The sequence below is a fragment of the Marmota monax genome, unplaced genomic scaffold, assembly GCF_021218885.2.
Source record: "Marmota monax isolate L192 unplaced genomic scaffold, Marmota_monax_Labrador192_F-V1.1 WCK01_AAM20220418_F8-fsc00205, whole genome shotgun sequence".
In the NCBI taxonomy this organism is placed as follows: Eukaryota; Metazoa; Chordata; class Mammalia; order Rodentia; family Sciuridae; genus Marmota; species Marmota monax.
In genome coordinates, this window is record NW_026692417.1 from 608,533 (window position 1) to 635,137 (window position 26,605).

Sequence of the window (26,605 nt, forward strand, 5' to 3'; positions counted from 1 at the left end):
AAAAATTCATCTTCAGATCCAAGATGAAATGAAACCTTACATGGTAAACAGAAGCTAAACCAATTCATAACCACTTAAGCCTTCCATATAGAACATGCTTAATAAATATTTTATGAAGAAGAAATGAAAAATAAAAATAAAAACCATCCTAGAGAGTACTTACACTAAAAGAACAGTCTAGTAAAGGACAATCAGGTCCAATTGAAACATTAGGAACAAATGAAGATGGCAGGAAGTAAAATAATTTCTTTATAATAACATTGAATATAAATGGTCTAAAGTCTTCAATCTAAAGACTCAGGCTCTCTCTTAGGCTGGCTGGCTCTCTCTTAGGCTGGCTGTCTCTCTCTCTCTCTCTCTCCCCCCTCCCCCCCCCGTGCTTGAACCCAGCACCTTGTACATACAAGGCAGGCCCTCTAACCCCTGACCAGCAGGGGCAGCTGAAATAAGGTCACTCATGTGAATTTGTGGTTATTCAAAATAAAACACAGACACAATTTACCTTTACACAAGCTTCAGGGGAACTTCCTCTAGCTCTCTGCCTCAAGCTCCCCAAAAGGGAGAGCAAGAGAAAGTCATGAGAGACTGATGAGAGAGAGAGGGAGCTCGTTTGGAAGTGAGCTTTTTTCAGGGAAATGCTGTTCTTAAAAGGTTCTATCCATAAAAGGGCAGAAAGCGTAGGATTACAAGGGAGCAGGAGAGTGTAACTCAACCCCAGGGGTATGCCTACACCTGAAGACCCGCCTTGCTGTCTGAGCTGGATCAACGCCCAAGTCACCATGAATGTAGTGATTGGTCAGAGCCTCCTGCTTCAGGACTGGAAGGTGTGGTCATTCAGAGCAGCTCCCCACACTCTACCAACTGAGCTATATCCCTAGCCCTGAAGCCTTAGGCTCTCTGAGTGGATTAAAAAAACAAGCCCCAATAATATACTTTCTGCAAGAGACTCACCTCACAGGCAAAGACATCCACACTGAAGGTAAAAAGATGGGAAAAACATATACCAACCCATGGGACTCAAAAACAAGCAAAGATAGCTATTCTCATATCACAAAATGGACTTCAAGCCAAGATTAAGTGGAAGAGACAAAGAAAGTCACTTCATAGTTCTTATGGGATCATCCATCATGAAGACATAAAGATCATCAATATTTATGCCCCAAACAATGGTGCATGTATTTAAATACATAGAAAAATCCTTTTCAATATTAAGAATCAAACAGACTAGTTTGACTTTAACACACATCTCCCACAACTGGATTGATCATCCAGAAATAAAAACCAAGTTTCCATAGAATTAAACAATAAATTAGTAACATGAACCTATCAGACATCTATAGAATCTTTTATCCATCAATTTCTTTTTTTTTTTTTTTTGAGTAGAAATTAGAAGTTTATTAAAGGACAGCAGAAAAGACTTCTCCCGGAGGAAGAAGGGGACCCAAGAGGTGGAATCCGTGGAAGGGATGTTGTCTCCCCTTTTTATAGTTCTTTCAGTGATGGAATGTAGGTGGGAAGGACCGAGGGGTGGGACACAGGTGGGCCAAAGAAGTAATCTGGTCAGGAAGGACTTCTGAGTCAGCACCTTTTTGCTGGGGGCTGTTCATTAACATTTCTTTGAGGTGGACTTTGGCCTAGGGCCTTTTCGGGACTTCATTAACATTCCATGAGTTGTCCTGTTTCCCCGGAATCATTGCCAGCATGGCCTCCATTTTAGATTTCACTCGGCATTAGACCCGGATTTATCTAACTACACTGACTACCTAACTTTAAATCTGGCTTCATTCCCCCCTCTAAGTTGGGAACTCCTTACTGCTGTAAGGAAGGGGGGCGAAGAAGATCTTTCTGGCTTCTTCAGGCTGAAAAGGGACGGTGTGGGGCAAGCAGTTTGGAGTCCCCCTTTAAAAATCGGGTCTATTGAGTGGTCCATGATAGAAGTCTGATTGAGAAGTAATAGGCTGGAGGGCCATTTGAGTGATGGATGGTCTATAAGAGAAACAATAATTCATTAGTACTGGAACCATATTGATGCAGCAATAAATGCCATAGCACAGGAATATGCCAATGAGTATGATGGCAAAGACAAAGACTAACAATGTTTTCCACCAGGAAGTACCAAGAACCAGGAGCTAAGATATTGTTTCCATAACAAAGTTGCTGAGGACATGGCTTCTATCTGAGCATGTAAATCTTTAAGGATATTTGTCACATTGCCAGAATTGTCAGGAATGTAAACACAACATTTAACTTTTAGGGTTACAGATGTCCTTTCCCTTAAGATATAGTTTAACAAGCTAATGTCATCTGATCTTGCAAAATCCTTTTACTAGTATGACCTCTGTGTCTAATAGAGAAATCTTTAATTCTGTTACTTAGGGCTGGATAACCATACTTGCAAACACTAAGCCTACCTGTGTAAGTTAGAAATAAAGGCCTTAAACTAAAAACTACTCTGGCAGTTCCTTTTGATAGTTATCAGGCATTCCTGTCTGAGAATCTCTTTTGTAGCCTCCAGTTTACTTATTTTTGGAAGTTACATTTAACTATTATTATTATTTAAAATGTCCAGGAACAGCTGTGCTTTGGCTTTGACTGTCTTTGCTAAGTGTTTAAGATGAAGCAAGTCAAACTGACTTTTGTTTCTATCTATTGTTAACAGTCAGCTGAGTTTCCCTGGGAGTCCTCGGGAACTTCACAGCAGCTTCTCAGTTCAGCTAGTGCCATTTGCGCTGCTAGTGCCATTTGCGCTAGGATGGGTCCAGGCCTTGCTTGACCATGTGGCTTCCCTTGGAAGCATCAGGGATGTCTCCCTTTTCTGATGACCCTCCTCTTCACAGCAAATGCACTGATTGGCTTTCTGTCCTCCACTGGTCTCATTAATCTCCCTACTCAGGAGGTTATGTGGCCTAGAGTTGCAGAGCCCTTTGGAGAAGTCCCCTATTCCCTGATTCAGACTGACTTAGAGGGCAAGAGCCAATTATTGGTTTTCTTGGCCCTTTTAATTTAACTAATTTTAAAACTTAATCTTAAACATCCAGCAAATAAGTTTCAACAGCCTTATACTAAGAGTACTGGGCTTTAATGTCTATCTCTCTATCCTGTAGGTGATAACTCCTTATCTTAAATTAACCCAGGTTGTGTGTTCTTAAAGCAGTACCTCTGCAAAACATTAACAGGCAATCTTAAATCATTTATAAGAAAAGTACAAAATAAAATTATCAAGAGTAAAAACATATTTAGTTCATGTAATAGCTACCTTGAATTCTGGCAGGGTTATACATCATAATTCCCTGTTTGAGATCCTAGTAATCTTGGCAAAAAACTACTTTTGGACACAACTTTAAATGTACTGAAATCTGGCCTACTTCTTCCATAGTCACTTTCAAATGTAGTGAGATGGGACAGAGCCTTATCTCAAGTAAGGCAGGGCTCTTCATAAATCTTAAGTACTATAGTTCTGAAACTGATCTTTGCTTTTCAAACATCATTTTACAAAGCCTACATAAATTGTTGCTCAAGTTCACATGAATATTAGCTAACACAATATAATATCACACCTAAAACATGAATTAAAGAAAAGCTGAAAGCTTTTAACCTTTTGTAGAAAAGTAGTAATGTACTTTTGTGTTTTGCAATAAAACCTTCACACAGATTAGGCTCTCATTAACTTAAAAATACATTTAAATTGTATCTCAGTGTAAAAAGTAACATAGAACTTTACATATCTTATTGATAACAAGTCCAGTTATAGAACACAAATGATATAAATAAATCTCCAACATGTTTTTCTTTTTAAGCCTAAAATTACCATACAACTTTAGAACACCAGCTTGATATAATGCTCTTTTAAAACTTCTACCTTACAGACTTGTATACCTGGAAGATATGGGCACATTAACACCACAATTACATTGATGTTTTTATATTAATCAAGTTTAGCTTTTTAAAGAAATAACATGGCACAATTCTCTAAAAACAGTACTTGTTTAACCAGCTGTTTAATTTCTTTAAGATTACTTGCTCAAAAACTTACACGTACAAGCAACTTACACAGACCTTTTTTTATATCATTTACTTAAACCCTCTTAATCATATAGACTCTTATCCAGAAACACATTTTCCCTCTATTAAATCCATATCTAGAACCTTCTAGTTTCTCTTTTTTATCTGTTAACCTCCTTCTGTTCACATTTTGAAACAATACTTGTAAATTTTTGAATTTAAGCAGATTTAACATTTTATTAGGGCCTTTTTGAACATCTAGAAAAACTTATAAGCTTAATTTTAAAGACATCTTTACTTTCATCTGTTTACCCAATTTAAATTGAACCATTTGAATCACGTGAATCAAAGATATTTGGATCCATTTTTTTAAAAATTTTCCATGAGTGCTCCTCATCTATCAATTGTCATATCACTGCATGATATATGGACATACACACATACAGACATACCGACATACAACACGTAACACAAGTGTAACACAACACAATAGTAAAGGCCTTGTAGCTTTCTCAGGTGAAATCTCATTGCGATGTTTAAAAAAAAAACTCCAGTTGATCAAAAATAGAACTTATCAGAAAAACATTAACTTGTCTGTAGGATCAAAATCATGAACTCAAAAAAAATACAGAATCTAAGAAAAAGCAAAAGTCCTAGAAAAAATTGACTGGCCAGTAATTAGTAAATGCCATACAATTTACTCTTTGGTTTAATCTAGTTTGAGTTCCCATAAAAAGACACTTTTACTCTTTTTTTTGGGGGGGGCGCCTCAGATCTGTCTCATACTGAGTGCTCCAGGCTTCTTCTATTTGCATATCAACTTAAGTCCTGGCTGAGGTCTGGAAGGAACTGGGAAAACTGGAATTCTGAGCAGAAACCTCATGCCTAAGGCATTTTAACCATAAGTCACAATTTTCAGGTTTGGATGTTGAAAATTATGATACAAGTTTAAGATACAATTTATAAAATTTCATACCTTTACATTTTCCTACACTAGAAAAACTTGCTCACACAAAACTGAAAATAGGATCTCTACCATCAGAAGAAATTTCTTTAGGATCATTAAGTCACTTCCTTTGTTCTGAAGTTTCTAAAGTAGTATTAAGTTACATTAAATCACCTGAAAAAATCTTAAGAGAACCACACACTACCATGTATATCCAAAATTAAGCTTTAAAAATTTAAGACTGTTGCTATTCAATGTTATTTCAATAAGCCAGACCAATGTTCCAATTCAACATTTTTTTCCTAAATCTTACACACTGAGGGGAACAGATACCATATCATAATTTACTATCCTTGCCCAAGTTAATGCACTGGTACACCTAGTGAAATCTTCTCAGGCTACCCAGTTCAAAATAAAACTAAATGATTGGGAGTTACTTGCCAACTTGGAAGTAGAATTCTTTTAATTTTCTATCCTAAGTATTTAAGTTCTCCTGCATGAATTATCTGAAATCACAAACTAAACAATTACCTAACCCCAACTTTTAACTGCAAGATTATGCAATGCTTCAAACTCATTTAGATACCAGATGTTACAATAAAAAAATCATCTTCTAGACACACATTTAGCCAAGATCATCCCCAAGAAACAATCTATAATAACCTTTAAAATAGAGAGACCAGATAAGAGAAAAATCTCTCCAGGTTTTTAACTTCCATTTAATTATGACTCCTATCAGTGGCACCATAGATTTCCCATGAGTGGACCAGATGTTTTCACAGAGGGGCAACTATAGGTGTAAAATCAAGGGTCTCAGTGTGACTGACTTTACTGCATTCAGTGTCCCTTCTTTTTAAGTGGACAGAGATGGAGCAATCCTTACAGTGCAGGGAAGGATGAGGAAATTCCCCAAAGCGAAAATGGCTCTGGCAGCTGCTGGGAGTACCTCAGTTTCCCTTTTACTTACAGGATTAGCTCCTTTGGATAGATCCAATCCCAGGCAATCTGGCATATCTCTTAACTTTTCAGTAGAGTCAGTTTTTATCTGCCTTAGGTCTTGAAGGGGGAAGGGGGTATGTACTTTGATCGGCCCAAATTTTTCTCTTGATTCTTTTTCCTCAGTGAGTCCAAGATTTTTTCTCTTCATGGCAGATATCATAGCTAAGTCTACTTTACACTGTTGGCATAATTTAGGATTTTCCCTTAGAGCAAAGAAAATCTGAACATACAGCACCTCACACCATTTCCTTTTTTGTAAGTTTTATCAAACTGTAAAATTGTATTAAAATTGATATTTCCCTCTGGTGGCCAGGTTTCTCCATCAGAGAGTTTGTATTGAGGCCAGGCCAAGAAAATGAGGCGCTTTTTCTTGAGCGTCTGAGGTTCAAATTTATCCCAATTTTTCAATACGCAGGCTAGTGGTGCACCAGGCGTATTGGAGAGAGAGAAGCTCCCGTCTCAGTGAGAAGAAAACAGGACTCAGGCGCCCACGCCGCGCCAGAGAAAACTGTTCTCATTAGGGATGTCTCCCTAAGCTTGAGCTTCCTAAACGGTCCAGAAAACCCGTCTCTCACCTTGCTTTGCCAAGGGGTTTCTGGTCCCCTTTAGCAAAGTGCTAGGGTCTCAGTTTGCCCTGTGCCAGAGACCCTGGGAGGATTCAGACTTAAGGGCATTACTGCTTATCCTCCCGGCCACTAAAAAATCCATTGCAAAAGAGAATCGTGTGCTCTTTTGTTGCCTTTGCTCTGTAGACTAAAGGAGCCGCCTAAGTGTTAAGGGATATCTACTGGTTGTAAGGTAGCAGATTACCAGAGGAGTTGATTCTAAAAATGCCTCTCTAGTAGCTTAAAGAGAACACAGCTCATTTTAAACATTGGGGCGGTAAAACAGACTAGTGAAAGTTACCTATGCATCTTAGAGAACCTGGGCAGATTTTACTAATTATCTCATGCCTTTCTCAGTCCTACAACCTGAATTGCTAACATTTCTGACCTGCGAAGGAAGGGGAGCATCCAGGAGGAATGGATGCGAGGTTGGGAGTGTTGCATGGCCCATACGGAGGCAAATGTGATTGGGGCTTTCCCTCAGTGCCATTCATCTACCGATCACCCTAGATACCCCTGAGGGCTGTCGGGAGGGGGCTCAAGAGAAAGGAACCTTAGGAATCATCTGAGTGTAGCCCAGACCGGAATTCCGCAGTTGTTCCAAACTCCTTCCTCCACCTCCACGCATCCGAGGCAGATCGGGATTCGGGACACTGTGTACTCACGCCAATTGCCCTCCAGGCCCAGACAGAAAAGTTGGAAGCGGCTTTGGCAGAACCCAACATGCCTGCTCTGTATTGAACAGGTGATTGAGAGCTGCTTAGGCCGGGAAACCTCTCACCCGAGTCTTGAAGAGTGGCGGCTGCACTAATTGCGTTTAAGTAGCCGTCAGGTGCCCACCTTACCCTCCAGAAAGAAAGAGAGAGAAAGATGCACCTCAAACAGACATGGGGTGCGTGCACTTACCTCGGTGTAGAATCTCGGTCTGGGACCTCCAATATGTTACCGCTGTTGACCGGTGACGAGTCCTTGCTTCCCCGATGTTGAAGAATAACACCAAAGAAGCATGCCGAGGCAAGGTCAGAGTAGAAATTAGAAGTTTATTAAAGGACAGCAGAAAAGACTTCTCCCGGAGGAAGAAGGGGACCCAAGAGGTGGAATCCCTTATCCATCAATTTCTGAATTCAGTTTTTTTCTCAGCAGTACATGTGACCATATTTTAGTTCACAAAGCAAATATTGGCTAATTCAAAGAACCAGAGAAATCTTATCAGATCATACAAAATGAAATTAGAAATCAATGAAAGATTAAAAAAAAGAAACCACTCCAATACCTGAAGATTAAATAATACACTTTTGAGCATTGAATGGATAGGAGGAGAAATCAGGGAAGAAAATTTAAAAAAAAATTCTTAAGAGTAAAGGAGAATAATGTTAAAACATGAAGATCTCTGAGACAGTATAAAACCAGTTTTAGTGGAAATTTTAAATCATTGAGTTCGTGTATCAAAAGAATAGAAAGATACAAAATAAATAATCTAACATTTCATCTCATGGCCCTTGAAAAAAAAAGACAGAACAATACCAAAATCAGTACAAGACAATAGTTAAAATCAGAGCCTAAATCAATAAAATTGAGATTTTAAACATGCAAAAGATCAATAGAACAAGGTTTGGCATTTTGATGGATTGAACAAGATTGACAAACCTGCAGATAAACTAACCAAAAGAAAGAGAGAAATGCTCAAATTAGCAAAATCTGAGATGAAAAAGGAAAGATCACCACAGACACTACTGAAATTCAAAGGATCATCAGAAACTATTTTTAAAATTTATAATGCAATAAGCTAGGAAGTCTTAAGCATATGTACAAATTCCTGGAGGCATATGATCTACCCAAATTGAGCTCTGAAAATATAAAAAATTTAAACGTATCCATTCAAAAAATGAAATTGAATCAGCTATCAAAATCTCTCCAAACTAAAGCCCAGGAATGCATGGATTATTTGGCCATTTCCACAAGACTTTTAAAGAAAAACTAATATCAATTCTCCTCAGGTTATTCTATGAAACAGAAAAAGAGAACAATGCCAAACTCATTCAAGGAAGTAAGTGTCTCCGAGACCATTACTAGTGAAAGACACATCAAGGAAATAAAACTTCAGGCCAGTACCTTTGATGAACATAGAAGTAAATATTCTTATTAAAATATTGGTAAAACACATACAAAATCACATTAAAGAGAGTGTACCGTGGTCAGGTGGGTTTCATCCTAGGGATGCAAGTTTGGTTGAACATATGGAAATCAATAAATGTAATTCACCACATAAATAATATTAAGGGGTAGAATCATGTGGTTTCCCCAAGATAGGTAGAAAAAAACATCTGACAAAGTATGGTACCCATTCATGTCCAGAGCACTAGAAAAACTGCCACAGTCTGGCTGGGCACAAATGCCACAGTCTGGCTGGGCACACAATCACGAGCCACCACACAGCTTGTAGATTCAAACAGCAACTCTTTATTCCCGAACTCACACCAGCCGTCTACAATCACGTTCTGGGGAAATCCACGTTCTCTGCCCAAATCCATGTTCTCTGCCCAAATCCACCTCCACTGGGCTTCTATCTCCAAAATATAATGTCTGAATCCCGTGAGAACTCAAGGGGAACTTAGGCAGCAGGATACGCCCTATTCCCAGCCGGAATAATCTTAAACCTTAAACCTGGAACCTAAACCGGGAATGCCCTAATCCGCCTTGGTCCTTGAGCAAGGTCACCTACATTCAATGTCACTGCAACATGGGGTACGCTGGCAAGGAAATTGTCATACCCATTTGGCTAATGGCTCCCAGCATCTCACCCCTTCTGATTAATTAAACAACAAGCAATGTGGCTTAAGGACCGTGCCTGGTAGGTTGTCCAATTCAACATATGGTTCTTACCCGTCATCGGAAAACTGACCTTTAGGCATCAGCCTCCTGTCTTAGGTTGATACCACTACAATTGAATCATACCCATCACTGACTACTGGTCCAGCATACAGCCATACTTGTGGATAGGTCTATGCACCAGTGGGGGGGGTGAGGTTCTTTGCCTCACCTCTGTTGGCCCCCAAATTTGGCCTTGGTGCCAGTGGGGGAGTGAGGTTAATGTGGCTTAAGGACCGTGCCTTGTAGGTTGTCCAATTCAACATATGGTTCTTACCCGTCATTGGAAAACTGACCTTTAGGCGTCAGCCTCCTGTCTTAGGTAGATACCACTGCAATTGGATCATACCCGTCACTGACTACCGGTCCAGCATAAGCCATTGGCCCCAAAATTTTAGACCATCACTAGCAGAAGGGAGGAGGATACAGAAATGCCACGACACCAAGCCAATTGACGGCTCCTTGGGAAAAATTGCATCACTGGTGACACCATCAGCAAAGATAGGTCAGCACTACCACAATTAACATGGGGCGTGCTGGCAAGGAAATAAAAATTGCATCACTAGTGACACCATCAGCAAAGATATGCCAGCATTACCACAATTCACTGCACCAAACAATAGTTACATAGTCCAGGCAAGTTCTGCAAGCAGTTCAAAGCAGAGGAATCTATCAATATGTCCATTTCCTCCCAAAATCCGTTTCCTCCCAAAGAAAGTTGACTCCTTGATTGAGCATTACTTGTTGAGTTAAATTCATTGATGCACCAGTTTATACAGTTTACTGTGATAGCTATCATAGAAGCTGTAGTCTGGTTTTATCTTTGTCTTCACCGGCACTGGGATGAAGATAGGAATTCTGGCAATGATGCTAAAAAGACATTATCCTGAAAAGAATTATTAAATATAATGAAAAGGAAAGGTGAAAGTAAACAAACAGATCTGTTAACCTACTTTAAAAACAATCCTTAACAGCTGTTTACCTAATTTAAATTAAACCATTTAAATCACGTGAATAAAAAAAATAATAATAATTCGGATCCATTTTTTCATGAGCGCTCCTCATATAAGAAATATGGACATACGCACATACAGACATACAACACAAAACACAAGAGTGTACACAAACGTACAACACATAAGAAAATAGTAAAGGCCTTGTAGCTTTACCTAGGTGAAATCTCCATTGCAATGTTTAAAAACTCCACAGTCAAAAAATAAAACTGATCAGAAAAACATTAACCTAGGTTTGTATGAGCTCAAAAAATAAAAATAGAACCTTATGATGTGGAAAAATGCAATAATAAAATAGATATTGAAAAAAGCACCCTGGTTAATCACTATCACAGATGTAAGAATGGCCAGGCTGGAGTTCTGGATATCAGCTGTTATGGATTTGAGTCAAATCATCTTCTTTTCGATCTGTAGAAATTGTTTTAGTTAATCTCTCTGGAATCCAAATTGGCTGCTGTTCTCCCTGTGGAAAAACACAAACAGACCCCAAACTCCAGACAATCACTGGGTCAGGACCTTTCCATTGTCCTGTTAGAATATCTTTCCAAAGTACTTTAGGCTTATGTACATTTTTTGGATACATGTGCCTTTCCGCAGCACTAAGTCCTGATGAATCCAAATTTAAAAAGTTTAGAGTAAAAAGCGTTATTTTAAGTTTATCTTTGGGGGATATATACCCCTTTCCAATTCCCTCTTTTTGCTTTAATAAGTATGTTTTAATAGTTTGATGAGCTCTTTCAACTATGCCTTGTCCCTGTGGATTGTATGGGATTCCTGTTATATGAGTAATACCAAATGATGAGCAAAATTGTTTAAAAGAGGTAGAGGTATAGCCAGGACCATTATCGGTTTTTAACTGTTTTGGAACGCCCACAGTGGCAAAATTTTGTAAGCAATGAGCTATAACATCTTTAGTTTTTTCTCCGGCATGAAGGGAGCCCATCAAAAATCCAGAAGAAGTATCGACTGTAACATGTAAATATTTTAATTTTCCAAATTCTGGCAAGTGTGTGACGTCCATCTGCCAAATATGGTTAGGTATCAGTCCTCTAGGATTGACTCCAAGATTAACTTGTGGTAAAAATGTCACACAATTTTAACATTGTTTTATTATATGTCTGGCTTGTTCCTTAGTTATTTTAAAACACTTTTGTAAAGTATTAGCATTAACATGAAACCTTTTATGAAAATTTGTAGCTTCTTCAAATGTAGAGAAAATATGTATGTCATGTGTAGTTTTATCTGCTAAATCATTGCCTAAACTAAGGGCTCCAGGCAATCCTGTATGTGCCCTAATATGTCCTATGAAGAATGGATCTTTTCTGTCCCAGATTAGACTTTGTATAGTGGAAAACAAAGAGAAAACAGTAGAAGAAGGGGAAATCCTACCAGCATCTTCAAGAGATACTATAGCATTAACTACATACTGACTATCAGAAAATAAATTAAATACAGAATCTTTAAACATCACAAAAGCTTGTAAAACTGCATTAAGCTCTACCTTTTGAGCTGATTGTTTCGGTACTAAAAATGTAAAAGTTCGATCTGGGGTAACTACTGCTGCTGTACCATTATTAGACCCATCAGTGAATATATTTGGAGCATTCATGATAGGTGTTTTTCTTGTCATTTTAGGAAAAACTACAGGATGCTTAGACCAAAAAGACAACAAAGGATTAGATGGTAAATGATTATCAAATGTAACATTAGATTTACACATGATTATTGCCCAAGTATTTAACTCATTAGCTAACTCATCAATTTGATCCATAGTATATGGAGTAATAATTTTATTGGGAGAAATTCCAAACACTCCCTTTGCTGCTCTTATTCCTTTGAGTATTAATTGTCCTACAGCCTCAGGATACATAGTAAGAATAGTGTTAGGAGAATAAGATAAATGTATCCACAATAATGGACCTTCTTGCCAAAATACTCCTGTAGGAATATTTTTTGTTGGTAGTACAATAAATAATAAAGGCAAACTTATATCAATTCTATCCAAATGTATGTTTTCCATATATGTTTCAATAATTTTTAATGCCTTTCTTGCTTTAGGAGTTAACATGCGGGGTGAATTTGGATCTGATGGACCTTTTAGAATATCAAATAAAGGTCCCAACTCTCCTGTTGGTATACCTACATAAGGCCTTATCCAATTTATGTCTCCTAATAACTTTTGAAAGTCGTTAAGTGATTTGAGTTGATCTACTCGTATTTGAATTTTTGGTGGACGGACCATGGTTGAGGATAATAGAACTCCTAAATAATTAATTGGAAAATTTAATTGTACTTTATCTATTGCTATCTCTAGATTATAATTTTTTAATAAGTTTGTAAGTGTGGCATAACATTCCAGCAATATGTTTTTATCTTTATGTGCCAATAATACATCATCCATATAGTGAAATATTTGTAGTTCAGGATTTTGATTTCTAAGTGGCTGGATTGCTTTGTTAACATATATTTGACACATAGTTGGACTGTTAGCCATCCCTTGAGGGAGTACTTTCCATTCATATCTCTGATCAGGACCTTCATGATTTAATGCAGGGATAGTAAATGCAAAACGTGGACTATCCTCAGGATGAATTGGAATTGAAAAAAAACAATCTTTAATATCTATAGCTAAAACATGCCAGGTTTTTGGCAAAGCAGACAATTGAGGAATCCCTGATTGAGCAGGTCCCATAATAACCATCTCATTATTAATGGCTCTTAAATCTTGCAATAATCTCCATTTACCAGATTTCTTTTTGATGACAAAAAGGGGAGTATTATGGGGAGATATGGAAGGTTGTATATGTCCTTCCGCTAATTGTTGTTTGACCAGATCATGGGCTACTTGTATCTTTTCTTTAGTCAGGGGCCACTGAGGAACCCACACTGGTCTTTCTGATTTCCAAGTAATTTTGATTGTCTCAGTGACCCTTTCTGAAAATCCAACCCATGTCTGTCTGTTCCTTGATCTATTTGTATTGGTGCTGCTATACCTTGCCCTTGTTTTCCTAATCTTTTTTCTTTCCTAAAGCCTTGTCTAGCCCTAGTAGTGGGCGCATTAGGATTGATGTTATTTGTTAACGTCAAACCTAATTGATCTAGGACATCTCGTCCCCATAAATTTATAGGAAGATGATCCAATACATATGGCTGTATAGTTCCTTCACATCCTTCAGGATCCTTCCAATCTAATATCATAGAACTTCTATGGGGATTAGTCGCCACTCCTAGGCCACGAAGCGTTTGAGTGGCTTGTTGTAATGGCCAATGTTTTGGCCATTCTTGACGAGATATGATGCTAAGGTCAGCTCCTGTGTCCAGTAGCCCATTAAACTCATGACCTTGAATATTTAGTTTTAGCATTGGGCAAGAATCTAAATTTAAAGACAACATAGCCCAATCTACACCTGTGGAGCCTAATCCCCTGGAACCTCTTTCTACACTATGACTAGGAAATTTATTATTGTAGGCTGGGTATTATTAACAACTGTGCTATTCGGTCTCCAGGTGAAATTACTGAGATACCTCTTGGAGAACTAGCTATAATTTTTATTTCACCTACATAATCGGGATCAATTACCCCAGACTTATCATAAGTCCTTTTAATGTAGATGAACTACGTCCCAATAATAAGCCTACTGTTCCTTGGGGAAGAGGTCCTTTTACTCCTGTGGGAATGATTTGAATTCCCATCTCTGGAGTTAATACTGCTCTGGCAGAGGCGCAGATGTCCAACCCTGCGCTCCCTCGGGTTTGTCTGATGAGGGATTTAATGGACAAGGTGTCCTGGGCACTAGCCTGATGGTGTTGCTGGGATCCTCCACTGCCCCGTATATTTGTGGTTGTGGGCCCCGGAGCATTGGGCCCCCCTGTCGTTTTTTGGCAATGGAGCCTGATGCCTTTCTCCACGATATCGTGGATAAATACCTGGTCTTTGTCCATTTTTTGATAAGGGAGTACCCTCTATGGTGGTTTGAGAACGGCATTCATTAGCCCAATGTCTCCCTCTACAGCATCGTGAGCAAATACCTGGTATTCTATTCCTTTGATACCTACTTTTGTTAAACCCTCCTCCTATGGGGCAATTCCTTTTAAAATGTCCTGTTTGTTCACAATCATAGCATGTTTTTGGCCTGGCATCTAAAGCCTGTTGTACTGCAGCTGCCAAGACTTGCCCTTGTTCATTAATATCTCTACATAATTTAATATATGTGTTTAAATCTTCATGTCTCCATGGTCTAATAACCTCTCTGCAGCAACGATTTGCTTGGTCATAAGCCAGTTGTTTTATTAATGGCATTGCTTGTTCTGTATCCCCAAAAATTTTGGCAGCCATTTGAATTAACCTATCTACAAAGTCAGCGTAAGGTTCATTAGCTCTCTGTATTACCTTAGATAGCTGACCTTGTAAATCTCCATGTCCTTGTAAAGTCTTCCATGCCCTAACTGCGTCTGCAGCAATTTGTGCATATATAGCAGGATCATATTCAATTTGTTGCCGTTGACCCTCATAAGGTCCTTTTCCTAACAACATATCTAGATTTCTTTGAGGGTAACTGGCTGCTGCATTCGCCTAGCTGTCTCCCTGCAAAATTCCTCATTGACAACCTTCCATAACAAATATTGTCCTCCATTTAGTACAGATTTACACATGCTAGCCCAATCTGCTGGCGTCATGTCCAAGTTAGTAATGGACTCAACCATGCTTACCGTGAAGGGAGCTTGAGGACCATAGGTTGTTACAGCCTCCTTTAACTGCTTCACTGTTTTAAAATCTAAAGCACGGTGAATTCGCTGCCCTCCTGCCTGTTCAAGTACAGGGCATGCTAATCTTTGAGGTCCTGTCTCAGGATCCCATTTATCAACTACGGGGTTTGAGGGCCACTCAGCTGTCTCCATTGGTGGGGCTGTTGGTTGAATTATGCCCTCTTGTGATAAAACAGAGTTACTAACAGCCTCCTGTTGTGGCCTTTTTCCTAACAACCCCTTTTCCTTTAAATTTTCTTCCTCTGTCTGACTAGCTCGAGAGACCTTCTCTTTTGCTTGATCTAAAATGTCTTTCTCCATGGTCTGAACCTCTAACAATTTACTTAACATCTTTTCGGTTTGTTTTTTACTAATTTCTAATCTACTATAAAGATAACGCAACCCAATAAGATAACACAAAACAAAACCGAAACTGAATGAAACAAAAACGGAATAAAAAATCGTTGTATCAATTTTCTCTTCCTCAGGGCTGACAAACTTCAAACCTTTAGCCAACTATTTTTCCCAGTTTGCCTGAGAAATTTCTAGGGATAGGCAGCTTGAAACAAAAACAAAATAAATCACAACAGGAACACATTGTTTTTTGAATTGATCACCCATTCTCTCGCTTTCCCTCAGGGGCAAGCAATTTCACTTACCTCCAAGTTTCAGATGTTCCCCATATGAGCCGCCAAATGCTGCAGTCTGGCTGGGCACAAATGCCGCAGTCTGGCTGGGCACACAATCACGAGCCACCACACAGCTTGTAGATTCAAACAGCAACTCTTTTTTAAAAACTACTGATAGAAGGAACTAACTCAACACTGGAAAGGCTGCATTTGATAATCCCATGGCCAACATTATACTGAATGGAGAGAACCTGAAAGCATTTCCTCTAAAATCAGAAACAAGGTAAGGATACAGCCTTCACATCTCCTATTCAACATAGTACTTGAAACTCTAGCCACAGCAATCAGGCAACAGAAGGAAATGAAAGGGATATAAATAGGAAGAGAAGAGCTCAAATTATCTCTGTTTGCTTGTGACATGATCCCTATATTAGAAGAACTAAAGAACTTCTACCTAAAGACTTCTAGAACTCATAAATGGACTTATGAATATAACAGGATACAAGATGAACATTCATAAATGAATTGCATGTCTATACTCCAATGACGAATCTGCTGAAAAAGAAAGTAAGAAAGCTATTCTGGTCACAATCACCTAAAAACAAAACAAAACAAAAAACATTTTGGGAATCAATCTGACCAAGGAGGTGAAGGACCTCCACAATGATAACCATAGAAAACTAAAGAAAGAAAGTGAGAAGCCCTAATAACACAGGAAGACCTCCCATAATCTTGGGTAGGCAGAATTAACATTGTCAATATGGCTATACCATCAAATGTGCTATACAGATTCAATGGGATTTCCATCAAAATTCCAACAACATTCTTCACAGAACAAGAAAAAGCAATTATGAAATTCGTTTGAAACAATGAGAGACTCAGAATAGTCAAAGAATCTTTAATGAGAAAAGAAAAGCTGAGGCATGTCAATACCAGACCTCAAATTATACTACAGAGCTATAGTAACAAAAACAGTGTGGTACTGCATCAAAATAGGCATGAAGACAGAGTAGAACAGAAGACACAGAGATAAGACACATAAATACAGTCATCCGATCCTTCATAATGGTGCCAAAAACATATATGTGTTAGAGGAAAGATCGCCTTTTTAACAAATGGTTCTAGAAAAAAAGGAAAATCGAAATATACAAGAATGAAACTTAACCTTTATCTCTCACCCTGCACAAAAGTCAACTCAAAGTGTATCAAAGGCCTAGGAATTAGATTAGAACCTAAGGAACTCTACCTAAAGACTTCTAGAACTCATAAATGGACTTATGAATGAATTAAATAAAATGTAGGTCCAACCTTCCCACATGTTGGCACAGGAATCAACATCCTTACCAATATTCTTAAAGCAGAGAAATAAAATTAAAATACCAATAAGTCAGGTGAGAGTGTGAAGAGAAAGCCAAAAGAATAGGAGATCTTTGCCACCTACAGGTGGCAAAGATCTTCAGAATATACAGTGAACACAATAAAAGGAATACCAGGAAACTATTAACATGATCAATAAGTGGGCAAAAGGACTAAACAGACACTTCCCAAAAGAATAAATACAAGCAATCAATAATACACATGACTCTGGAAAGCAATATGGAGACACCTTAGAAAAAAGGAATAGAAGCACCATATGCCCCAGGTATCTCACTACCCAGCATATATCCAAAAGATATAAAAACCAGCATACTATGGTGATGCAGCCACCTCAATGTTTATAGCTGTACATTTCAAAATAGCCAAGCTATGAAACCAACCTAGGTGCCCTTCAACCGATGAATGGATAAAGAAATTGTGGTATATTCTGGAGTTTTAGCCATAATGAAGAATGACATTATGGATTTGCTGGTAAAGGGATGGCAATGGAGACAATCATACTAAGTGAAATAAGTCAGTTCTCAAAAGTCAAGGGTCAAATGTGTTCTCTCATATACAGAAGCTAATCCAAGGTAAGGGTTTGAGGAGAGAGAGAGAGAGAGAGAGAGAGAGAGAGAGAGAGAGAGAGAGAGAGAGAGAGAATCATCACCAAGAAATTCAGGACTGCCTTTCTCTAAAGTTGAAGTCTATAACAGTTGTGGAACTTAGCTCCCCAAGAGCAATGGGATCGTTGAGATCACAGTCTAGAAAAACCCAAAGGGAGATAATAAACTATAAAAAATTATCATGGGTATAAGTATACAATGGTGGCATTATAGCAAACACAACTGGGGCAGAGGAGCATGTAACTCACAAAGAATTAGGGATAGTGATAAGAGAATGTGGAGTTGCTCCCAGTAGGAAGTAGGGAACCACACGTGGTATACCTGGAAGCTCTGTGGATTGGTATCTATGTCAGAATACATGTACTTGCATATATCTATCAATCTATCTATCTATCTATCTATCTATCTATCTATCTATCTATCTATCTATATACATACATACATATCTTATGATGGGTTTATTTCCAGTTGTAATGAGTGTATTTTCCTTAAAGTACCTCAATATTCTTATTCTGTTATTTGTATTGATATTTTCTCTTTGTTTAATTTTAATTTTTATTTGTTCTTTTCAGATATACATGACAGTAGAGTGCATTTTGACACAGTATACATACAGGCAGAATAACATATTCTAATAAGGATCCCATTCTTGTAGTTGTAAAGGATGTGGCATTTCACTGGCCCCATATTCATATATGAACATAAGAATGTTATGTCTGATTCATTCTATGGTTTTTTCCATCCCACATAGGTATATTTTTCAAAGGTTAAGATTAAATGAGCAAAGGGCTGAGGTCATATGTTCAGGTGGAAAATCATGATTCTTCCTCCAGACTCCAGTACTGGTACAGATCTCAGAACTTCGACCCATCACCTGGAAAGGAGGCCATTCATTCAAGAGACAGGACCACAGCACATATAAGCACTCATCTGTGTGGTCCATTTCCAAACATACCGTTAGCAATCTACTCAGGAAAAAAATGGGATACTCACATATTGATATGCTGTTGGATAGCAGAGCAGAGGCAATACCCACAGTGCATGCAAAAATGCCAACAGTTCTCATTATAATAAGATTGTAGTGATCAGAAAATAAATAAAGTCTTGGCCCAGGGCCCGCATTCTTGCTACTGGGTCAACAAACACACCTGGTGGTCATTTACCTGGTTCACAAATGTAAAATCAAGCACATTTTTTTCCTTGAGTTACAAAGTAAGAATATATATATATATATATATATATATAATATGTATATATATATATATAATATGTATATATATATATATATATATATATATATATATATATTTAATTGTTATGGTACTAGAGATTGAACCCAAGAGGAGCTCTTAACCACTGAACTACATCCCCAGACCTTTTTATTTTATTTTATTTTCATGTTGACTCAGGGTCTCACTAAGTTACTTAGGGTCTTGCTAAGTTGCTGATACTGACTTTGCACTTTGCTGATGCTGAGCCACTGGGATTACAGGTGTGCACCACCACACCTGGCCAGAGTAAGAATATTATAAAAGGCCAAATAAAAGCTGTGGATCTGCCTTACCATCACCACCATCCCTTAAGAAATCTAGAAACCAAAAATCAGAAATTAGTGCTATCTTGAAAGACTTCATAAATGAAGCAGAATTGAATCCCATATTGTTTCCAGAAAATTTACTAGGATAGCCTCCACAAAACCAGGTGGATCATAACTGCCCCCAGTGGATGACCACCAGACCTATCAAATTAATAAAAGATACAAGTAAAGCTAATGTGATAGATATAGAATCCTGCCTACAATAGATTAACATAGTCTATGATGTCTGGGGTGCGTGGATATTTAACTGGGAAATAAAACCTTCAGAATCTTCAAGGAAGGAGAGGCAGAAGTGGATTCAGTTGACACGGAACCAAAAGCAGTATCAACTTGCTGTCTTGACCCAGCGCTAGGCAAATTCTCTTCCTCTTTGTCACAATGAAGTCCAATATGAAGTGGACATTCTGGACACCCCAATGAGGCTAGCAATGATCATGATATCAATGATATCAGGCCAGTGAGATCTGATGAATTGAATAATAAACATACCTAATATAGAAATGTCGTTAAAACACACATGCCCCTCCCTAACGATGGGATATAAATCTCTCAAAGCTTCCAGGCATCTCCACATTAATGCCATGTTCAAAAGTTGTAACTGGAGAATTCCAGGACATCTTCATCTGAATGCATGATGGTCTGTTGTTGTTTAGATATGACATATCCCCCAAAAGCTCATGTGTGAGACAATACATGGAAGTTCAGAGGCAAAATGATAGGATTATAAAACAGCCTAAACCCAGTAAGTGCCTTAATCCACTTATAGGAATTAAATGGACAGTAACTGTAGGCAGGTAGGGAGTGGCTGGAGGAGGTAGGTCACTGAGGCCATGCCTTTGGGGTTGATATTCTGTCCCTCATGAGTGGAACCATCTCTCTTCTTCTTCATTGTCATTTCCTGATCTGCTTGGCTCCTCCACACCCTTTGGAATTCTGTAGTATCTCATATTAGGCCCAGAGCAACAGCGTCAGCCATCTAAGGACTGAGACTTCTGAGTCCCTGAGTGCCAAATAAACCTTCTCTCCTCTACAATGGTTCTGTCAGGTCTTTTGCTTAGAACAATGAAAAAGTTGACTGAAACACTATCCCTCCAGAGACTAACACAGAGGTCCCATAAGGTACCATGCCTGAGGACATCAGCCAGTTATTTGTTTTCTGACTGGAGTTGGCATTTAGTCTGGGTAAGTATCTGCCTTTTCTGGGTAAGTATCTTTCAGTTCTCAAAAAGAAATATAAATTGTTAATAAACATATGAAATATTGTTCGTCATCTCTAATAATTAAGAAAATGCAAATCAAAACTACATTGAGTTTTCATCTCACTCCAGTCAGAATGGTAATTATCAAGAACACAAATAATAAATGTTGCAAGGATGTGGTAGAAATGATACACTTACACATAGTTGGTAGGACTGCAAATTAGTGCAACCACTCTGGAAAGCAGTATGGAGATTCCTGAAAAAAATGGGAATGGACCTACCATATGCTCAAGCTATCCCACTGCACAGTATATACCCAAAAGTTTTCAAATCAGCACACTACAGTAATGCAGCCACATCAATATTTATAGCACCACAATTCACAACAGCCAAGCAATAGAGTCAACCTAGGTGCCCTTTAACAGATGAAAAGATAAACATAAAGTAGTAAATATACACAGTGGAGTATTACTCAGCCATAAAGAAAAATGACTTTATGTCATTCGCTGGTTAATGGGTGAAGCTGCAGACTACCATGCTAAGTGAAATAAGCCAATCACAAAAAGACAAAGTGAAATTATACTGTTACCATGTGTGCCTGTATGTATATGTAATGACAAATACCATCATTGTTATGATTATAAAAAAGGTGGAAATGTTTAATCTTAGAAGAAAAAGAAGACATATAGTGAGATTCTATTTATATAAAATTTAAAGGCATGTATAGCTGAATTTCACAGTTGAAATGTATATATAGCTGGATAAAGTACAAAGAAAAATCAGGATAGCAATTCTCCATGGTGGAGGGAGGGAGGTGGGGTCAGAAAAAGACATACAAGAGTCCTTGGTGATGTCAACAGTCCCTTCCTGGACTTGAGCTTTGTGCCTATATATACTTGCCTGATAATTATTTATAACACTATACAGATATACCTTGTACACATTTAACAACAAATGAAATTTCCATAATAAAAAACTGTGGAATTTTTAAAATCATTTTGTTGTTACTGCTTTCTCTGGTGTTGGGCATATTATCCAGGGATGCTTTAAAACTGAGCTAAACCACAAGCTCATGTTATTTTCACTTTGATATAGAGTCTTACTCACGTGTCCAGGCTGACCTCCCTCACACTTGGGATCCTCTTGCCTCAGCCTTCTCAGTGTGTGGCATTGCAGGTGTGTGCCCTTGGGGCCAATAAAAGTTTTCCTAAGAAATCAGGTGAGTGGAAATATTCCTTCAAAAAATAAAATACAATGTTAGATAAGAAATGAATGAAGATATTTCAAGGAAAAATAGAAATCTAATCAATGCTAGGCAGAAACTTTTATTACTTTAAATACTACTCTGATTACATATACAACTTTATACCCAAACTGGTAATACTGGTTAATACGTATTCTTAATTATTTGAAAGCAACATGATTTTCATTGTAATAACTGAGCTGAATTAAAAGTACATTAATTTCCCTATCAACCTACATGGTTCTTGTAGGTGTCTCCATTTAGAGCATGGTTATGGGTTGAATATAAACTCCCCAAAGCTCCTGTGTTTAGGTAAAATTGTTCACAGGTGAAATAATTAGACAGTGGGGGCTACTTTTAAAGAACTGAGTGATAACTGCAGGCAGACGGAGCATGACTGGAGGAGGTGGGTCACAGGGGATTCCCTGGAATTATGCCTTTTCCATGTGGCCCCGTCCCCCTTTTTGCATCCTGGCTGTGATTAATGGATCAAGGCTTCTTCACCATACCTTTCTGTCATGTTTGGGTCCAATGCAGTGTTGTCTGTCCAGTGTGGACTAAACCTCTAATATCATGATCCAAAAATAAATCTTTCCTCCATTAAGTAATTCTTATCATGTATTTTGGTCACAGAGGAGAAAGGCAGACTTACACAATTACAATGTTGTTACTAACACACTGTAATTCAAATAATTCAAAAAATAAGAACACTGAAATCAGGTGTTTGCTAAGAAAGCTAAACTGATGGGAATATTACAAGGATCATATTCCTTAGGACTGTAATTTAAAAAAATGATGAAGAACTGAAGGATGCCATCATAGAAAGGCCAAATAGTTTCTTCCTTCCTGTTTCTTGACACACAGGAGACCAACTAATGGACTGGCAGCATTCCTCATTTTTAGGAACAGTAGTCAATGGCTTTTCACATTGGAATTTGGTGACCTTTGCATGTTGACTTCATCCTCAATCTGAATATATGTCAGCTGATTCCAATTATCAAGATATCTGTTTACTTCTATCACTCTGATTTCCTTTTGGTTTTTGGTTGGTTGTTTGGTTTTGCATTCTTAGAACATAAAACATACATGGTGAAATAAGATTAATAACCATAACAATAAAAAAAGAGAATACATAGCATCTTCAGAGTCCAGCAATCAGTGGAGACAGTAAATGGCAGGTTGGAGGTATATGGGGAATGAGGAACCTCAGTGGTTTAGATTAATGGGGAAAAAAAGTGGTATACAAACACAATTGAATAGTACTCATAAAAAAGAATGAAATTATGGCATTTGCTGATAAATGAATGCAACTGGAGATTATTGTGCTAAGTGAAATAAGCCAATCCCAGAAAACAAAAGGCCCAATGTTCTCTATGATATGTGGATACTAACACACAAAAAGCGGGTATCGGGAGAAAGAATAGAAGTTCATTGTATCAGACAAAGGAGAATGAAGGGAAGGGAAGGCGGATGGGTATAGGAAAGACAGTAGAATGAATCCGATATAACATTCCTATGCTCATATAACTACACAGCCAGAGTGTAAGTTCACATCATGTACAACCACAAAAATGGGAAGTTGTACTCCATGGATGTATAATATGTCAAAACGCTCTACTGTCATGTGTATCTAAAAAGAAAAAAATTAAAACTTAGTGTTCATTTAAAATTTTTTAAAATAAATAAATGAATACATAAAAAGCATAGCCCAAGTTTACCTTTAGATTTGTTCTTACAAAAAAGAAAAACACCCAGTTTCACTACATCATTTCTACCTGAAAAATCTCTTTGTGTTCAATTAAATTTCAAGATGGACATCAACATTTAGAGTATGGAACAGGAAACATGTCCTAATGGCCTGCCTGCTCTCACACATGATCTATGTTGCACATTCAAAACTTCTTTCCCCAGAAGGCCCATAAGAATGATGCATCAGAAAAAAATGAAGCCTTATCTTTTTCTATGCCCAGGAAGAATTATGAAATCCCAAAGTCAATCCTTCCCAAGACAGATATGATATACTCTGCACACTGACACTGAAGACCACCAGGAAGAGGCAGAATGTCATGTGGACACCTCCATTTGAGGAAGGAGAGCTAGAAAAACACTTCAGAGATGATTAAGGAAGAAGAGCTGACAAATGAATCCAATCACAATGGGAAAAGATCACACATTTTCCATGCAACTGGAAATTAAAACCAAAAATAAATGGGCCTGATTTGATAATTGCCTGTTTACTAATTCAAACAATGACAAGGAAAGGGTGTTGCATATGAAGACAGCAGCCCCTTTGCAGGGTATAAAAGGGGACGTGGGTCAGAGAGACCTCCAAACCTTTGAAACCCACCTTCCTGGAAACACCCCCAGAACCTCCAGTCTCTGACACCATGTGCAACTCCTCTTGTGGCTCCTGCTGCTCTGGCCAGGGCTGTGGCTGCTGCCAGCCCAGGTGCTGCCAGACCACCTGCTGCCGCCCCAGCTGCTGTAGCTCCAGCTGCTGCAGCCCCTGCTGTGGTGGCTCCAGTGGCTATGGAGGTTCTAGTGGTTGTGGCTCCTGCTGCTGCTGCCCCACTTGCCTCCAGACCACCTGCTGCAGAACCACCTGCTGCCGCCCCAGCTGCTGTGGGTCCAGCTGCTGCAGCCCCTGCTGTGGTGGGGGCTCCAGTGGCTGTGGCTCCTGCTGCTGCCAGCCCATCTGCTGTAGGACCACCTACTGCCGCCCCAGCTGCTGTGGCTCCAGCTGCTGCAGCCCCTACTGTGGTGGCTCCAGTGGCTGTGAAGGTTCCAGTGGCTGTGGCTCCTGCTGCTGTCGCCCCTGCTGCTGTGTCTCCACTTACTGCCACCCTTGCTGCTGCCGCCCCATCTGCTGTAGGACCACCTGCTGCCCCCCCAATTACTGTGGCTCCTGTTGATGCGCCCTATGTGCTGACAGTCTGTGCAGCTGGCCCCCTTGCTCCCAGTCACCCCAGGAGCTACATATCAGCTCCTGCAGACCCTCTGCTGCAGCCCCAGAAGCTGCCAGAACCCCTGCTGCACATCCCAGTGCTGCCCTCACCTGCTGGGCTTCCAGCTGCTGCCCCCCTGTTTGTCTCCAGTCCACCTGATGCTCCCAGTCTGCTCTAATGGTTCCTGCTGCTGAGATCTGACCTCATCTCTGTTCTTCAACCAGTGTCCTCCAAGGCCTCCATCTCTCAGCCCCACAGGATGCAATAACAGGACACTCCCATCCCCCACTGCCTGCTCAGTCTCTGACCAATGTCAGCCTCCCTCTACTCTCATCTTACCCCTTTGGATAGTATTGCTCTCTGACTTGCTGTCTCATGTGGACATAGACCTGCATCTTCAATAAATATACAACACCCATAATGGCCTCGTGTCTCTTTCTTTTTCCCTTTTGAGTTGCTGTGCTACTCTGATTTTATATGTATATTTTTTGGGGGGGAGGGGGGAGCACATCTATCAAATTTAAAAACCATAACAGACCATCTCAGATGACCCTACTCCACTCTGTGAGCACTTGTCATCCTAATATCTGAAGATGGTTGGAAAGCAAGCCCCTGGAACTCCCTGACTGAGGGCTTTGTGCGAATGGAGACCGACCTCTGGGCAGGGGGGTTTAGGGTCCAGGAGCAGACCTCGCCCAGTGACTGGGAGTTGGTGCAGAGAAGCTCCAGCTCAGTGTTATCTGGGTGGTCCTTCCAGTCCTCCCTAGGTCCTCTGAGGGACTGGACCTATTATGACCTGAGTGTTGTGCTGCTCATTGTCTCTGCCTTCTTTCTGCCCTGAATCAATTTCCAAATTCCCTGCAGTGCTCTGTGTGAATATTTCCCAATGTTCTAAGTCCTACATCATTTCTATCTGAATATTTTCAAAGCAACAAAAACTAGGACCCCTCTCCTCCCATTCTCAGTGTGGTGTCCTAACACAACCTTTCAAACAACATGGAAGGCCTCTATCTTGTCAGGTCAATCTTAGCTTGACCCTGTATCATACTGATAAATCTTTTTAACAAATGGTTATTTCCTACCAATCTCTTCACAGTGTCCTGAAGATAACACTGGATATACCACTCTATTACTGGACCTTAGGGACAGGGGACAATACCAGGTGGACACCCTCATCTTTGATGTCCTCCAGCCCTGGCTCTGAGTGATGGGCCTCAGTGCTTGTTGGCTTTGGCTGGAGGTTGTCCTCAGCTCTTTCCCTAATGCATCCCTGTCACACTGCAGCTAAATTCATCTCAGCTAGTGACAGAAGTACAGCCTGTAAAATAAGGCGTCTCACCTACAGGAAAATCTCAGTCTTTGTAACTTAAGTGCTGAATGTTGCTGCCACGTAGGAACTGAGCGCCCCTTAGCCTTGAGCGATGAGAATGTGGAGATGTGGCAAGGCACATGGGCTGTGTGTGTGTGGACGATGAGCATTGAGCGCACAGGGTGGACTGAACCCACATTGTCCCCCATTTTGGTTGGCCTCGCTCTGGTCTTTTGCTTGCTCTGCCATGATCCCCACACAGCTCATGAGATGGGCATGGCCTCCCTAGATGTCAGTCAATCAGCTGACAGCAGACAACAGGAATCTAGACTCAACCCCCTAAAACTTGACCCCTTGCCTCATTTGGATGGCTTCTCCCCAATAAAAGGGTTCAGGATGTGCTCCTCACTCTCTTTCCAAGGACCCCTAAGGTCAGAGGAGCCGTCACAGTTCCCAAAGAAAAAGGTATTTCTCTGTCTCTGTGTGATTATTTCATGCAGCCCAGTTCACCTGGAGTGACCC

At 39.5% G+C, this 26,605-nt stretch overlaps 1 protein-coding gene across 1 annotated transcript; it reads left to right on the plus strand.

Moving 5' to 3' along the window:
* The first annotated feature begins 722 nt into the window (after positions 1–722).
* Positions 723–25,186, plus strand: LOC124091686 (calphotin-like). Its single transcript, XM_046442873.2, has 2 exons — positions 723–824; positions 24,197–25,186. Exons 1-2 carry the CDS (start codon positions 723–725, stop codon positions 24,950–24,952), a joined length of 858 nt encoding a protein of 285 aa, XP_046298829.2. The 3' UTR covers positions 24,953–25,186.
* Positions 25,187–26,605: the final 1,419 nt, after the last annotated feature.